The sequence below is a fragment of the Zingiber officinale genome, chromosome 2A (genome assembly GCF_018446385.1).
Source record: "Zingiber officinale cultivar Zhangliang chromosome 2A, Zo_v1.1, whole genome shotgun sequence".
Classification (NCBI taxonomy): Eukaryota; Viridiplantae; Streptophyta; class Magnoliopsida; order Zingiberales; family Zingiberaceae; genus Zingiber; species Zingiber officinale.
Window position 1 is genome coordinate 118,206,212 of NC_055988.1, and position 17,327 is coordinate 118,223,538.

Genomic DNA, 17,327 nt, shown 5'->3' on the forward strand with positions numbered 1-17,327 from the left:
AATCTATTGTACAACAACAAACACAAGAATCATTAGATGTGATTCTGTTGTGTAGAGAGAATTCTAATAAAGTTTCGGCCGTTTTGTAGAGTAGGCAGACCGCCGAACTACGGTAACTCTTTTTATTTCTCTTCTTCTTTCTTGTGTTTGCTCTCCTTTTGTGCGTTTTTTTCTTGTTACTCCGCGCGATCTCTTTTTTCTCTTCCGCTTCTTTCGCGTTTTAGAAGTTGAGAGACGTTGTCCTCTGTTTGCGCAACAATAATGCATATGATGATTGATAACCCCATATTAACATGTTGATTCTGTATCAATTAGTATAAAGAGATTAATCTGCTTGAAAATCCTAGACCCAGATCTTGTTTCGATTAGTAATTTTAGGTTTGATACTTAGCTTTCAAAAACAAAAAGAAATATTGAATTTTAGATTTACTAAATAATAATAATAATAATAATAATAATAATAATAATATATATTTTATCTTTTCCTTTTTTTCAATCATTCAAACAAATTTACCAAACAACTTGATTTAAAGGAATTAAATTACTTTTACAATAAAAAAATAGTAGAAAAATAATATAAAGTTTTGGGACATAACAAGCTATTTTTTATTTATTTTATTTTATTTCATATTTCTTACTATCATAGCTCATGCAATCTAACTGAAAGGGATATACACTAATTCCGTTTTTTCGTTTTATTATTTTTCTATTCTAGTGTTGACAAATTGCGGAAGTAGTATGACAATGTGCAGGCTCTAAATTAATTACACAGGCTCCTTTGATGTATTCCAAACAGCAACAAATCAGTTGTTAATTGTTATAACTTAGCTTGCAGCAACTCGGCGCAAAGAACACAACAATAAATTGCAGCAGGTGCAAGCGCAACGCAAATCCTTAAACTTCCATGGCGCGGATGCAGTTCTTTCTTCTATTCCTGGAAATAGTACTAGCAGCGACATCCTTTCTACTTGGCCAATCCTCTTCGTCTAGTATGTTTAAAAAAGAAATTTTAGTCCAGAATTAAATTAAATTATAAAACCGTAAGATTTTTTACCATTTTTTATCTGTTTATTTATTTATTTATTTATTTGGCATCGTGAAAGCTTCAGGATCTATAGAAAGTTTACCATAAAGCAATGCTTTAATATCCTTCATTTCACAACCAATCTAATGAATAAATATTTCAAGCTTATTAGGAGACGCATGGCAACTGAGCCGTAGAGTTATTAGGCCTCGTTAACACGATATTTTTTGCCTAGTGAAAGAAATGTACTTCACCGATTTGGAAATCTGATAGATCGTCTGTTTAATAGGAGAAATTATAGCACAATTTGATATCCATTTATAGCATAAGTCACACGTTTATATCGATTTTGTGCAGGAGATATAATGATGGGGAATAGCTCACTTATCGATGGCCAGACATTGATCTCGTCGGGGAGCGCGTTCCAACTCGGTTTCTTCAGTCCAGTTAACGATTCCGCGACTTCATACATAGGAATTTGGTACTACAATCTCCCACCAAGAGAAAGCAAAGTAGTAGTATGGGTCGCCAATAGGAACAGGTCTGTCAACACATCCATGGCATCCTTGAACTTGACTTCAGACGGAAATCTAATCTTATTTGAGAAAGGAACAGAGGTTTGGTCCACAGGAACATCGGCAGAACTCAATTCTGCACTCTTGCAGCTTTTAGACTTAGGAAACCTCGTGCTCACTGCCGGCAACTCTAGCAGAACTCTATGGCAGAGTTTCGACCATGCGTGTGACACTCTTCTCCCTGGTATGAAACTGGGATTCGACATCAGGACCAACACTTCGTGGCATCTCATGCCATGGACGAGTGCCACGGACCCTTCTCCGGGGAAGTACGTTGCCAAAATTGAGACATATAAAGTTCCGGATTTTTATACGGTGAGTGTGAATGGATCCCTCAAACTCTTCCGCACTGGGCCATGGAACGGGCAATGGTTCTCCGGCCTTCCACAAATGGGGAACAACATTTTGGTGAGGGACGTAAACTTCACATACGTGTCCAACCAGAATGAGACCTACTACATCGATGAATATCAGACTCGATCGCCCCAGCTAAACCGGTTGGTAGTGGACGCCAACGTAACCTACAAGAGTTGGAGTTTTGTTGAGGGAGAGTGGAGAGTTTTCTTGTCGTTTCCGAGCGACGACTGCGATTACTACAACCATTGTGGCCGCAACAGCGTTTGCACCAAGGGCTACTACTCAACCTCCTGTCGTTGCTTGGAAGGTTTTGTAGAGAACAAAAGCATCGTCGGATGCACGAGGAAGGAGCCCTTGCTTTGCTCGTCAAACCAGTTTTCGAAGGAGCCGGGCGTTAAGGTGCCCGACACCGTGAACGCAACCTCAGGAGGCAACATTAGTCTGAATGCGTGCAAGAAATTGTGCTTGGATGATTGCTTCTGCATTGCGTATTTGGTGATCAATGGGCCTTATGGCTGCATAACTTGGCGCGGTGAATTGTTGGATCTCAGGAGTTTTACTGACGGAGGAGACGATTTGTACATTCGGCTTCCAGGTAATCGAGTTATGCGTGAATGAAATTGGATGATCAAAGTAACATTATATACAATCATCTAATTTCCTTTTTTTTTCCTTTTCCCGCAGAATCATCGACGTCAAATTGGAAGGAGCTCGTTTGGGCGATAGTAGTCATTCCGGTGTTGCTGGGAATTCTTCTGCTGTTTTGTGCAGGCGTACTCGTTCGGTGGAGGAGAAACAGAGCATCAACCAGCAGATTGCAATTGCAGTTTCCAAGGGTGCAGAAAGGTAATACTATTAGTTTTTCAAAGTTATTTCGGATGTAAAAAGGATTAACTCAAGTTTATTTAGTTATTTCTAAGGGAAAAAAATTATGGTAGAAGATTTTTTAGTAATTCATAGTGTGATCCTTGTGCCAGATTCTATCAGCACATTGGATGTACTTCCTTCATATGATCTGCGTACTATAAAAGCTGCAACAAATGATTTCTCTGAAGGAAACAAACTTGGGGAAGGGGGATTTGGCATTGTTTATAAGGTAAGAAGACTCTCGGTATTAGAAAAATAAAGATATCGATCTAGCGTTTCATACCTGAAAAATTGAAGAAAATGATACATTCTAACAGGGTCAATTGGAAGATGAACAGAAGATTGCTGTCAAAAAATTATCAAGATACTCCTCCCAAGGCCCCGATGAGTTCCAGAATGAACTCTCATTGATAGCCAAGTTACAACATAGAAACCTTGTTCGTCTTCTAGGCTGTTGCATTGAAGGAGATGAGCGACTTCTCATACTTGAATACATGGAAAATAAAAGCCTTGATGCATTCATTTATGGTCAGTATAGTTGACCTTAATAAATGCTTACAAATTTATCACAAAACATTTTATCTAATCCTTATAAATTGAATCTCCAGATAAAACTAAACGTTCATTATTAAATTGGCAAAAACGCTTCAATATTATAATTGGGATCGCTCGAGGTCTTCTATACTTACATCAAGACTCCAGATTAAGAGTCATTCATCGTGATCTTAAGCCAAGTAATATTCTCCTTGACAAGGATATGAATCCAAAGATTTCAGATTTTGGCATTGCAAGGATATTTGAAGGAGACAATGCTCTTGAGGATGCAACAACTAGGCCAGTTGGAACATTGTGAGTATTTTATATTGCGTTTACTTGATTTGATTAAAAGAAGGAAGCGAGGTGAAATAAATATTAAGTTACCTATTTTTTCTCTCCATGTTCTATTTGTTTCTAAAGTTCAGACTCTTAATTATAGTGGTTACATGGCACCCGAGTACATATCATATGGACTTTTCTCATTCAAGTCAGATGTGTTTAGCTTTGGTGTGATAGTACTAGAAATCATAAGTGGAAAGAAGAATAGAATATTCAGCCAAACTGATACAAGTTTAAATTTGTTAGGACATGTAAGTATTAATTTCAAAATTCTTCTGTCTCTACGAGATACTATGTATAATTTAAAATATGTCTCCTACAATTATGCAGACATATAAACTTTGGAAAGAAGGAAGGTCTTTAGAGATTCTTGATGATACACTAAATGAATCATATACAACGGAAGAAGTTCTACGTTGTATCCAAATAAGTCTTTTATGTATCCAAGATAACAGTGAAGATAGGCCAACAATGACAGAAGTGATGACAATGTTGGCCAGTGAGGACCAGCTCCTCAGCCCGCTTAATCAACCTACAATAACAACCACTAATAGCGAAGGAGGTTTCACTACCAATGAAATGAGCTTCACACTTGTAGGTCGATGAAATATGTATTTAATTTTTATCTGATCAATATTCAGCATATCATAGTCCTTTTATTACTTATGTAAAGTTTACCATAAAGCAGTACTTCAATATTCTTCATTTGGAAGCCAACCCCAATGACCAAAGATTTCAGTTCATCATTGTTACTTGCTAGTGCATAGTTCGTTCACTTGCAGTTATTGAAAATGCCTGTTGATCAGGTGCACGTACGTGAGTAAGTCTACTCGCATGTTATTCATGGTCCTTAAAACTACACACGAGCATCATTCTTTCAAACAGTGGCAATACTTTAAAAAACAAAGGTGATCATAAATGAGCCTCAAGATAGAAATTGCAGAAATCTATGGAACAGATGTAACAGCAGATAAGAATGCAGGAGAAAGCCAAAAACATAGCCGAGGTGAAGAAGCTCTTTCTTCTTGTGTTCCTGGAATTACTAGCAGCAGCAGCACTTGTCAGTCCTACTCGGTCTTCGTGACTAGTGAATTGAATATGAGATGATGCAGCATAAATCTTTAGCCTCATAGATTGCTGACGGAGCTTTCTTCCATGATATAGTTGGATTTCCATAATTAACACGTCTTAGAGGACTCATCGAGTTATCCTGGTGAAGCCTTAGATGCTTAAGTCGCCATAATGTCTAAATAGTAGGGGCAAAAAAAAGGGAGAAAGTAAAGAGAGAGTGAGAGCGAGCCCCCCTTGATATTTATAGAGAGAGCAAGATACACTTGGAATGGAGAGTGGAAATTATGACCCATGTCTGCTTGTGGCTTACCAAGCCCCTTTAAAGAGTTCAGTGAGACTAGAGGGCTCAGGTTAAGGGTTCCACAGTGGGAACTCTTTCACATGGCAATTGGGAAAGAGCTCCCTCCTATAGGGGAAGAGAGTTCCTTGGATTATGGAGTCGTTTCTAGGATGACAATTGGTAGAATTTTATATTCTCCGTGATCCCATCCGGAAATTGAGTCAGACGGAGGTCGGTTGCGCTATTGTCGGCATTGACGGGGGGTCGTTGAGACGCGTTGTTGGCGCTGTACTTCCTGCGAGGGATACCGCGGGAGAATGACAAAAGACGATGACTAGGACGACGAGGTGGGGGTCTCCTGCGCACACTCAGACAAGCACCCTGGTCGTTAGAGACCAAGAACCAGGGAAAAGTCCCCGAATCAGGTCCTCCGATGCTAAGTCAAGTACTTTTTCCCCAGAAGTACAGTGAAATGAAAGGGCGAAAAGTAAAGGACAAATGTGAAAAGATGAGTGAGTGTACCTGCGTAAGGGGAAAAGTCTCCCTTTTTATATGGCAGTGGGTACTTATGGAATCTGACGAGTGTCAGGAAATGTCGGGTGTCAGGATTTGCTTGGCGATGAATGACATGTGGCCTCTTCCTATAGGTCGGAGGAGGGATTAGGGGGCAATGAGCCCTAGACATTAACATATTCCCTGACATGCGGTGATTATTTTCTGATAGGTTGTTAAGATTCCCTGGCTTGATTGTCGTATAGTGCGTGCCTACCCAAGTCCGCCAACCTTGGACTAGATCCCCGTACCTGCAAACTCTGACCTGTGGGCATAGACCTGCATTCCCTAGCTTGTGTTTGTCGCCCCGTAAATCCAGATATGTATGTTCAGCCCTGCATTTGTCATTCAGTAAATCTCGATAAATCCAGACCTACACTTACCTCCCTGCCAATCGAGGCCTCACTTGTCGTTCCTTAAGTCTCGTCATGTATGCACGGCCCTGCACCGTATCTTATCTTTGTAAGTCTTGAACCATACGCCCTGGTCCCCATGTCCTGGTCTGCATATCTTATCCTGTAAGTCCAGACCTGTAATCCTTAGTCTGCCTATCCTGAACTGTACGTCCTGATTCGTGTATCCTGTTCTGCATGTCTTATCCTGTAAGACCTGACCTATAAGCCTTAATCTGTCTATCCTGACATGTACGTCCTGGTCCGTGTATCCTATTCTTCATGCCTTATCCTGTAAGTCATGACCTGTAAGCCTTAGTCCGCCTATCCTGACTTGTACGTCTTGGTCCGTGTATCCTGTTCTGCATATCTTATCCTGTAAGTCCTGACCTATAAGCTTTAGTCCGCCTATCCTGACCTGTACGTCCTGTTCCATGTACCCTGTTCTTCATACCTTATCCTGTAAGTCCTGACCTGTAAGCCTGTAAGTCCTGACCCATAAGCCTTAGTCCGCCTATCCTGACCTGTACGTCCTAGTCCGTGTACCATGTTCTTCATGCCTTATCCTATAAGTCCTGACCTGTAAGCCTGTAAGTCCTGACCTGTAAGCCTTAGTCTGCCTATCCTGAACTGTACGTCATGGTCCGTGTATCCTGTTCTTCAGACCTTATCCTGTAAGTCTAGACCTGTAATTCTTAGTCTGTCTATCCTGAACTGTACGTCCTAGTCAATGTATCATGTTCTTCAGGCCTTATCCTGTAAGTCTAGACATGTGATCCTTAGTCCGCCTATCCTGAACTGTACTTCCTACCTTTCGAGTTCCTACTTGCCATGTGGGCTTAACTCCCGAATGTCACGTAGGCTTGACTTCTGACCTCCCCGTGGGCTTGACTTCTGACCGCCACGTAGGCTTGACTTCTGACCTCCCTGTGGGCTTGACTTCTGACCACCACGTAGGCTTGACTTCTGACTGTCACGTAGGCTTGACTTCTGATCGCCACGTAGGCTTAACTTCTGATCACGTCAGCTATCCGACCCCTCTATCATGCACCGTATCACTCCGTATTCATTTTCATTTATTATATCTATATCCATACACATCTCTATACCCATAGGATATTTAACTTTCATACTCATCCCGATATCCATCGGAGGTTCGGGTACTCATATCCTACCCATCATCCTATTACTCCCTATCATTCTCGTTTTTTTAAAAAATTATTTCAATATACTTATCTGCTCTTCCTCATCTCGTGCTCCTTCAATTGGATGAACATTTCTCATAGAAAAAAATAAGATACATGTTGATCACTGGATAAAGAAACAAACTAAGTCTTTTTTCTAAAAAACGGGATAAAGTTTTTTTCTTTCCCAATAATATATATATATATATATATATATAATCGAGTATTGGGTAAGGTATGGGTAGGATTTTAATTACTACATTCGTCTCCATATCCATATCCGAAATATTCATATTCGAATATTCGTTTACTATAATCGAGTATAAAAATTCTCTCCATATCCTCCTCCACTCATATCGGATGTCAGATTATCCATTGGATTTGGATGAAATTGTCATCCCTAGTCGCTTCTTTAACTTTTTAATTTTTTATATTAAATTAATTTCTTTTTTAAAATATTTGGAAAAAAAAATCAGCACATGTAAATTTAATAATTTTAATATTAAATTTTTTTTAGTATTTTATAAAAAATTTAATTATATATAATGTAAAATATGAAGGAAGGATGAGAAATATATATAATTAAAAGTGTAGACCTATAAAAAAAATTTATTGAGATATTTTTTTATAGTGAAAAAAAAATGTATAAACTCTTTATTTTACTTTTGAGATGCGGATTTGGTAATGAAAAAATTATCTAAGAGCTCTAATGATAATAATAATAATAATAATAATAATTATTATTATTATTATTATTATTATTATTATTATTATTATTAATAATGCTCTAACACTCGACGCAGAATGAAATGACAACTAAGATTAATTTGGCAATTTGTCCAAGATTGACTCAACCAAGCATGACTCAAATAATAATGACCCTGGCCGATAGCAAATCTACCATTCCAATAATAATGACCCAGCATCATGATTTAACCAGATTAGGGTGGGGCCACAGAAGCACGTTCTGCTGACCTAGAATATGACTAATATCGATGGTAATAGGAGACAAAACTTAAGTGAGTTAATTAATATAACTAGTGAACACAAATTAAAGTGGTTATTCAATTCATCTCTCACACATGGTTGGGAGCACATAAAGATGCAGCTTACCAATTCAATGAAAGCATCAAGACACTTAGTGATCAAACATATTTTCGAACTTAAGGAAGGAGGTAAGAGCCATGAGCATAAACCATATGATGAGTATAAAGGGAATGAATCACACAATGGTATTGTAATAAGTGAGGAGCAAGAAGTGAACGATGCATGAAATAAAATTATATAAAGTGCCATATTTATATGTTTTAGAACTTTTTTTTTTTTTGCATATTTCTGAACCGCGCACGTAACTAATTTTTCCTATATTCAAGTTTTACATTTAAACTTATATTAAATTATTGTAAAATCTAAATTTTATATTTGTAATTTAAATTTATAAATCTATATAAAAATTAGGATTTGCAAATTTTATAAGAAGTTAACTGAAAAATAATAAAAATAATATTAACTAGAAGAAAGAAAGTTTATGTTTACTATTTGAATTTATAAAATTAATCTTCAGAAGCATCGATTTTGACTTGTCCTTCTCATTCACTCAAACGAATTTATCAAACAACTTGATTTAAAGGAATTGAATTACTGAAAGAAATGTAGAAAACGATATAAAGTTTTGGAACATAAAGAGATGTTTTGGCATATTTCTTACTCTCACAGATCATATAATATAAATAGACGTAATTAACTGAAAGAGACAAGCAGCGTATTATTTAGGGTTTCATTGTATTATTTTTCTTTTCTAGCTTTGACAATGTCCAAGTAGTACTTTCTCCTTATCCGTCTTCCAAACAGTGACAAATCCATTGACTAGAGACTTCTTGCCCTATCATCATCCTATGAAGGTGTTAAATGTTATAACTTAGCTTGCAGCAACTAAGCCGCAAAGAACACAACACTAAATTGGAGTTGCAGGCAACGCAAATCCTTGAACTTCCATGGCGCGGAGGCAGCCCTTTCTTCTGCAGATCCTGGAAATAGTACTAGCAGAGACATTCTTTTTACTTGGTCAATCCTCGTCTGGTATGTTTAAGAAAGACATCTTAGCTCAGAATTAAATTATTATAAAACGTAGGATTTTTGACATTTGTTTATCTATTTATTTATTTATTTGGCATCGTCCAAGCCTGAGGATCTACGAAAAGTTTACCATAAAGTAATACTTCAATATCCTTCATTTTAAAAACAACCTAATGAATAAAAATTTCAGACTTATTAGAAGACACATGGCAACTGAAGCATAGAGTTATTAGGCCGTGATCGATTTGTACCATAAAGTAATACTTCAATATTCTTCATTTCAATTTTCACATAATGCAAATAAACATCTATTGCATTCAAACTATTCAATACCTGCCCTACAAATTGTTGAGTTTTGTTTTAAATTCAAAGCAATTTTTGTAATGATTTTTAGTCTCACATTGCTAAGTGGAGAAGCTTGGAAGGGCTTATATATGAAGCCCTTCCATCCTTGCTTAGCAATAATAAGAAGACCTACACGCATGCGCGGGCCAAGCCCAAATCGAGTGGATTTGGGGGGTTCGAGCCGGAAATCCATAAACCGGGCGTCACGTGCGCGATTAACGCGCGCAGGTTTCCTCTTCTCACGCGCGTTGATCGCAATTTGGCAACTAGACCTGATATTTCTTTTGTTATATCGAAATTGAGCAGGTTTACCAGCTGTCCGGACAGAACGCATTGGGATGCATTAGATAGAGTACTCAGATATCTGAAAGGCACTATATCCTTGGGCTTGTGGTATGGGAGATTCCCTGCAGTCCTGGAGGGATATAGTGATGCCAGTTGGATAGCTGACACTGCTGAGTGTAAAGGCGTTACTGGTTATGTCTTTACACTTGGAGGCGGTGCAGTTGCTTGGAGGTCTGTTAAACAGACGATTATAACCCGGTCTACATCTCAGGCAGAATTGTGTGCTTTGGATACCACAGTAACTGAAGCTGATTGGCTTAAGGGTCTTCTTTCTGAAATTCCCTTGATGATGAAGCCAATACCTTCTATTTCAGTACACTGTGATAATCAAACAACAATAGCTCAGATTAGAAGCTCCAAGTATAACCAGAAACAGAAGAGACATGTACGAATAAGATTAAAGTCTATTCGTGAGCTAGTGTCTCTTGGAGTGGTGTCATTGGACTTTGTAAGTTCAAAAGACAATATTGCTGACCCACTCACTAAAGGACTTGATTCTGAGAAAATCAAGAGATCCAGTAAGGGAATGGGACTGAGGCCTGTCCTGGTTTCATCTATAGCGGCAACCCAACCTATCTGATTGGAGATCCCAAAAAGTAGGTTCAATGTGGTACAAACAAGCTATAAAGGTGAAACGTAAGCATCAAATTAATTGAGATATAATCTCATAGTCTCTTCCCTGGATAGATGCTTGACTGCTAGTAAGGATGAGCTTAAGAGCTCTTAATGAGTTCAATGTCTTAATGACAGGATGCTTGCAGTACATCCTTGGAGAACTCACCTATGTAAGTGTAACTGTGAGGCCGCAGTGTGGGGGGTCTAGGCAACTCTCCTTAGCACTTATGAAACAAGATTCAGTGGCATGGCCGTAATGCACCAACCCAGAAGGATTCAACCGTCGCCAGTGATGAGTTGTTACCAATTGATCTTCACATATAAAAGGTTTAAGATCAAGACTCTGTTCTCTTCAAACCTATGTGAATAAGATTGGTGTACATAGGTGAAAATTCAAACCGGAAGGTATTTTCACTGAAAGATCATTGCAACCAAGCCTCAGAACATATCTTTGTTTTTGACTAAAAAAAAATTGCTTTGAATTTGTGGGGGATTGTTGAGTTTTGTTTTAAATTCAAAGCAATTTTTGTAGTGGTTTTTAGTCCCACATTGCTAAGTGGAGAAGCTTGGAAGGGCTTATATATGAAGCCCTTCCATCCTTGCTTAGCAATAATAAGAAGACCTACACGCATGCGCGGGCCAAGCCCAAATCGAGTGGATTTGGGGGGTTCGAGCCGGAAATCCATAAATCGGGCGTCACGTGCGCGATTAACGCGCGCAGGGGGGGTGCAAATCCCCAGCCCGTGGGCCTTACGCTCACGGGCGACCCGGTCTATTTTTGCTGGTTTGGTTCAGTGACAACGCATCCGCGCGGAGCGCGTCGTATGAGGATGCGATACAACGCATCCGCGCGTGAGAAGAGGAAGTGCGTCCCTTCCTCTGCACTGTTTCGAAGTGTATAAATACACTTCCTCCGTTCCTTCTAAAAACATACCGAAGCAGAGCATTTCTTCTGCCTTCTGCTTCTTCTTCTCTCCCCTTGTTCCGAGTTCTGAGGCTTGGTTTGCGATTTGAGGTTGAGTCCGAGTGCGGTGCTCGTTTTGGAGTGCACCTACGAGCGACGCGAGCGGTTGTCGGATCTTGGGAGGATTTTGCCAGAGAGCCTTTGCACCGTGGGCGACAATCAATTCTCTAAAGACAGTCGGCACGTCCGACGCTTCGACCGGAGATACACAATTTCTTAACCCTTTACTGTTATTAAAGTTTATTGCATGCTCGTCGTTTATTAGTGCAATTAAATATTACTGTTTTAGCATAATTAGTTCTATTACAGTTCTTACACAAATTAGTTCTAACAATACTCTACTAACTTTTTCCTTGCCATTGATGGCAAAGAAATCTCTTACAATATATTCTTGTACAAACAATACAAACTAAAACAAAAATAAATTAGAAAGTATAAACCATTCAAATGGAATGCTTTACAATAATGAATCTTTACTTGGATCGTTATTTCTTATTTTGGATTGCCTTTGAAGGTCTGAAAAAACAACAATTCTTCCTCTTAAAAGTTTCCCAGAACCAGCATCAAAATTCTCCACTAAACACTTCCTTTATAGTCTTCATGTTAGAGTTGATTTTTGCCTAATCGATTGCTAGAACTTATCAGCTGATTGATCGGCAAAATTCTAATGTGTACGTACAAAATGATTTTTCCAGCTCAACTTTGACCAACCTCAGTCAAATGTTATTGTTCATCATTCAACTATTACTGCACATTAATTAATTGAGTTTCCAATTCAATATAGAAACCTTCTGTTCGCTGCAACAGTGCCAAAAGTCAATTGTTATGGCTGATTAATAGACTGATCTCAAACAGCCGATTAATCGTCCCTCACCATTAGCTTTTGGTTTTGTTGTTTTTCAATCAGAAAAGTGGGGGGCTTCTTCTCCGGTAGCTAGGCTGTCGGGAAAAAAAAAAGACAGTTTGGTTTTAAATCAAAATGATTTAATTTTGAACCAAATTTAAGACTAATAGTATGTGTTATGAGTTAACGGATATGAATTTTGAACTTGCTCCTCTAATTCGATAAAAGATCTATAAATAGATCTAAGTAGGCCAGAAATTTGAGAGATGATTTTAAAAATCCCAAAACCTAATTAGATTAGGTGTTTTTATTTTCCTTTTTTCTCTCTCCTCCTTTCCGCTTTCTGTCTTTTTTTTCTTCGCCGACCAAAGGTGAAGCGATCTCTTTGCCGCCGCCCACCTCTTACAAACTAGCGGCTCTTTCCAGCCAACAGGATCTCCGACTAAATCCCGTCGTCCTGAGCAAGGGAGCCAACAAACAGAAACTATTCGTCGCCGCCTAGAAGGCTATTGTGTCGCCACCACCTCTTAGCTGCTGTTGGTCCCGGCGCTCCCCTACAGGCCACACCCATAGTCAACGGACTCAGGGGGGCCCTCCTTAGACCCCGCCCCATTAGTTCCATCATTGTTTTCAACAACTAGTGTGCTCTGGTATGCTTCAAACACCATCAAAAATGAATGGAGGATGAGGGCATCTTATAGGGGTTGACGCAATCCCGCTAAGTATCGTGTGACCGTTTGTTCTTCCATCTCAGATAGGTCAACTCTAAAACCAAGGTCTTCATAAGGCTTCTCCCGAACATGACGTTCCTGGCTAGGAGTTTGACGGTAGTAAGGATTCTTTAAGGTAGACTTAGATCCTCGATCTAAAATCTCCCAACCATTAAGATTTCACGCCGCCACCATTATTGTCATATGTTGGGTTAACTCTATAACTTGCCCCCGTAAATTTTCGATGGTCATTATGTCCTGGGTGTTATGCCCATGGAGTTCGGTTTCTTCAATCGGAACCTGCATATTGTTATAACCGTGACCATGACCACGACGACCCTCCATTGAATTTGACGATCGACTTTCTCAATTACATACTGTCAGCTCTAATACCAACTAACGTCCGGTAGGATAACAATTATCCTATGGGATAACGAGAGGAGAGATTGGAGAAGAAACTCAAGAAGAGAGAAAGCCAAAAATAAATGAAACTTGTTGAATTTACTAGAAAAGAAAACTTTGTTAAATAAAAGAGTGGTCAATCTTAATGTAATACCCCGGTTCTGAGATTCTGGTTAAGTATGGCTTAAAAAATTAGATGGTACTATTCATATCACCAAGGTGCATCTTTTTTTTCGGAAACCCGAACTTAAGAACTCCAAATTTAAGCGTGCTTGGCTTGGAGAAATCTGAGGATGGGTGATTTCCTGGGAAGTTTTCCAGGGTGCGTGCGAGTGAGGACAAAACACGCTGAAAGGATCTCCGGTGGTCTGTGGAGCTAGTCATCAACCCGATGGGCAATTCTGGTGGCGTTCCCGGTTCGGTCCGGGTGGGGCCCGCCCGGGCTAGGGCGTTATAGATGATATCAGAGCGACCTTGCGACCGTGAGTGCTCCTGTGGCAGGAGCACCCAGGGCACCACCTAGCGAGGGAGATTCTGGGATTTGGTTGTGGTGTGATTTGTGGTTACACAACGAGGGCATTGTGTTTTTAAGTGGGGGTGATTGTAATATCCCGGTTCTGAGATTCTGGTTAAGTATGACTTAAAAGGTCAGATGGTACTATCTATATTACCAAGGTGCACCTTTTTTTTCAGAAGCCCAAACTTAAGAACTCCAAAGTTAAGTGTGCTTGGCTTGGAGAAATTTGAGGATGGATGACCTTCTGGGAAGTTTTCCAACGGGTTCGGGTGGGGCCCGCTCAGCCCGAGAATTTTAATATTTAAAAAAAAAAAAAGTCTTTCTAGAAAGGAAAATCTCTTGATAAAAATTAAAATTAGTAGAACAGACTAATTATGATCCATAATTATCAAAAATACCAAAAATATTATAAAATGAAAATTACAAAAAAAAAATAATAAAATCTTCATTGGCTGGTTGAGGACCTAAACGGTGGAATTTGAACCTAAAAATTGACGGTTACGATGTAATAAATATAGATTTTCAAATTCTGTAATATATTTTTTTTTGGCCTAATGAAATAAGTGTACTTCACATATTTGGAAGCCAGGCATCGTCGTCTTAAAAGGAGAAATTGTAGCACAAATTGATATCCATTTATAGCATAAGTCATACGTTTATGATGGTCGAAGGATTTGATTCATTTATTTATTATCAACTTTTGTGCAGGAGATATATTGAAATAGCCCACTTATCGATGGTCAGACATTGATCTCGGCTGGGAGCATGTTCCAACTCGGCTTCTTCAGTCCAGTTAACGATTCTGAGATTGCATACATAGGAATTTGGTACTACAATCTCCCGCCAAGAAAAAACAAAGTAGTATGGGTCGCCAATAGGAACAAGTATGTCGACACATCCATGGCGTCGTTGAACCTGACTTCCGACGGAAATCTAGTCTTATTTGAGGAAGGGGCAAAGGTTTGGTCTACCGGAACATCAGCAGAACTCTATTCTGCATGCTTGCAGCTTTTAGACTCAGGAAATCTCATGCTGACTACCGGCAACTCTGACAGAGCTCGATGGGAGAGCTTTGACCATGCGTCTGACAATCTTCTCCCTGGCATGAAGCTAGGATTCAACTTCCGGACCAACACTTCATGGCAGGTCGTGTTAAGATTTTAAATGTTAATATTTTTTTTAAAAAAAAGTTCTAGCTATTAGTAGTTTGTCCAAGTCTTAGTTTATCCAAGTCTCTAGTGTTTAGCTATTTGATTTCGTGTCTATTGATCCAACTATATAGGAGATATGGTTTAATGCTAGGTTGAAATGTTCTCATGTAAAAGCCTATTTATAGGCTCTTTTTCTTCATCAATATCACAACTTTTTCATTCCAACACATCTCTCTTGTTTTTCCTTGCCATTGTGTCAGTGGTACCAGAGCGAAAAAAGCAGCAACTTTCATCTTGCAACAGCAAGATTCAATGGCGTCTGAAAAGAATTTTGTGCAACTTGCGATTCCACATTTTGATGGTCACTATGACCATTGGAGTATGCTAACAAAGAATTTTCTACGGTCAAAAGAGTATTGACTAATCGTTGAATCTGGAATTCAAGCACCAACAACAGATGCAGGCTTCACTAATGTCCATAAAATAGAGTTGGAAGGGAGAAAACTCAAAGACTTGAAGGCAAAAAATTACCTTTTCCATGCAATTGATTGTCCCATCTTGGAAACAATTCTTAGCAAAGAAACTTCCAAAGATATTTGAGATTCTATAAAGAAAAAATATCAAGGCTATGCTAGAGTGAAGCGTGAACAGATTCAATCTTTGAGAAGAGATTTTAAGACTCTGCAAATGAAGGATGGAGAATCCGTCACCAGTTACTGTGCTAGGACTATGGATATTAGTAACAAAATACAATTTCGTGGTGAGAAGATGGGAGATGTCACCATTGTGGAGAAGATATTGTTGGTGCAAATGACCTTTAGGGTTTCGATGTTTGACAATGTACCTTAGTCTAGTTAGTTTGACCAAGGGTTGATCCAAACAAGAGTTGATGTTTGGAAGAGAAAAGTCTAGATGCTAGCAAGAGTCAGTTCTAACCGAAGGATAGGCAAGTGAGAAGTCTACTGAGTGACTAGTCGTAACTAGAGGTTAGGAAAGGGGAAGCTCTGGTGAGTGAAGCTGAGCCCTAGTAAGTGAAGCTAGACAATGAAAGCCCTGATGAGTAAAGTCGGGCTCTAGTGAGTGAAAATAGGTAATGGAAGTTCTGGTGAGTGAAGTCAGGCAATGGAAGTCCTGGTAACTGAAGTCGGACCCTAGTGAGTGGAGGTAGGTGGTGGAAGTGCTAATGAGTGAAACCAGACAATGAAAATCCTAGCGAGTGAAGCTGGACATCCCTAATGGAAGGTAACCCTAGGTAATATGTGATGACGCGGTCGACCGGACTAGCAAATTATTAATAATACTAATACTATTTTGTTTTTACTATTTTTATCTATTGTGGCAACTCAGTGTTGTAGGCAAGCCTTCAATGGTTAAGGAAGGTGTCTTCCATGCCCTTTATAAGGCAGTCTCGACTAAGCTTCAGGAGACAACTACTATACGAGCTACTGCGCGTCTATTTGAGGTTCCTACGGCTCTAACTTCTTGAGGTTTCTCAAAGTGTTTTTTAAATTGTTAGTGCAAAATCAAGGTAACCTTAGGTAATCTTTTTAATGTCAAAGGGCGAGAGTAACCTTAAGTTTTAAAATATTTTGACTCCCAACTTTGGTATAAAACCCTAAAGACGAAATATCTAACTTAAGAAAATTGTCAAACATCAAAAGGGGGAAGATTATTGGTACAATCAGCTTTAACAATTTTAATGTTTGACAATATACCTAAATCTGGTCAGTTTGACCAAGGATTTATCCAAATAGGACTTCATGTTTGGAAGAGAGAAGTCTAGTCAGAACTAGATGGTTAGGAAAAGTCCTACCTTAGTTAGGCAAGGGTAAGTCCTAGTGAGTGAAGCTAGACAGTGAAAATCCTAGGGGGAGGTATCCTTAGGTGGTGGAAGTCCTACTGAGTGAAGTTAGGTCCTAGTGAGTGAAGCTAGGTGGTGAAAATTCAAGGGGGGGGGGGTAACCTTAGGTGGTGGAAGTCCTAATGAGTGAAGTTAGGCCCTAGTGAGTGTCTAGGTAGTGAAAATCCTAGGGGGAGATAACCTTAGGTGGTGGAAGTTCTGATGAGTGAAGGTAGGCACTAGAAATCCTAGGGGGAAGTAACCCTAGGTAATAGTAAAGTCTTGGATGTTGTCCAAGTATGAACCCTAGTAGGTCGGGTATACTTATAGGAGTGTGGCT

General features: G+C 39.2%; 1 protein-coding gene across 3 annotated transcripts; it reads left to right on the top strand.

Moving 5' to 3' along the window:
- The first annotated feature begins 800 nt into the window (after positions 1–800).
- Positions 801–15,013, top strand: LOC122042070 (G-type lectin S-receptor-like serine/threonine-protein kinase At4g27290). Of its 3 annotated transcripts, XM_042602006.1 has the most exons (8): positions 801–989; positions 1,382–2,551; positions 2,641–2,802; positions 2,934–3,052; positions 3,141–3,351; positions 3,432–3,672; positions 3,800–3,950; positions 4,030–4,416. In XM_042602006.1, exons 1-8 carry the CDS (start codon positions 905–907, stop codon positions 4,303–4,305), a joined length of 2,415 nt encoding a protein of 804 aa, XP_042457940.1. In that variant the 5' UTR covers positions 801–904; the 3' UTR covers positions 4,306–4,416. The 3 variants fall into 3 exon arrangements, with proteins under 3 accessions (XP_042457940.1, XP_042457941.1, XP_042457942.1); XM_042602007.1 differs by lacking the exons at positions 3,800–3,950; positions 4,030–4,416 and adding an exon at positions 14,705–15,013 and having other exon boundaries at positions 802–989; XM_042602008.1 differs by lacking the exon at positions 3,800–3,950 and having other exon boundaries at positions 803–989; positions 4,030–4,204.
- Positions 15,014–17,327: the final 2,314 nt, after the last annotated feature.

Excerpts from the sequence above, each read along its gene's own strand:
- LOC122042070 (XM_042602006.1), top strand. The coding sequence starts at position 905 with ATGGCGCGGATGCAGTTCTTTCTTCTATTCCTGGAAATAGTACTAGCA. Across the intron at positions 2,803-2,933 it reads GTTTCCAAGGGTGCAGAAAG|ATTCTATCAGCACATTGGAT; the intron begins GTAATACTATTA and ends TCCTTGTGCCAG. Across the intron at positions 3,673-3,799 it reads ACTAGGCCAGTTGGAACATT|TGGTTACATGGCACCCGAGT; the intron begins GTGAGTATTTTA and ends TCTTAATTATAG.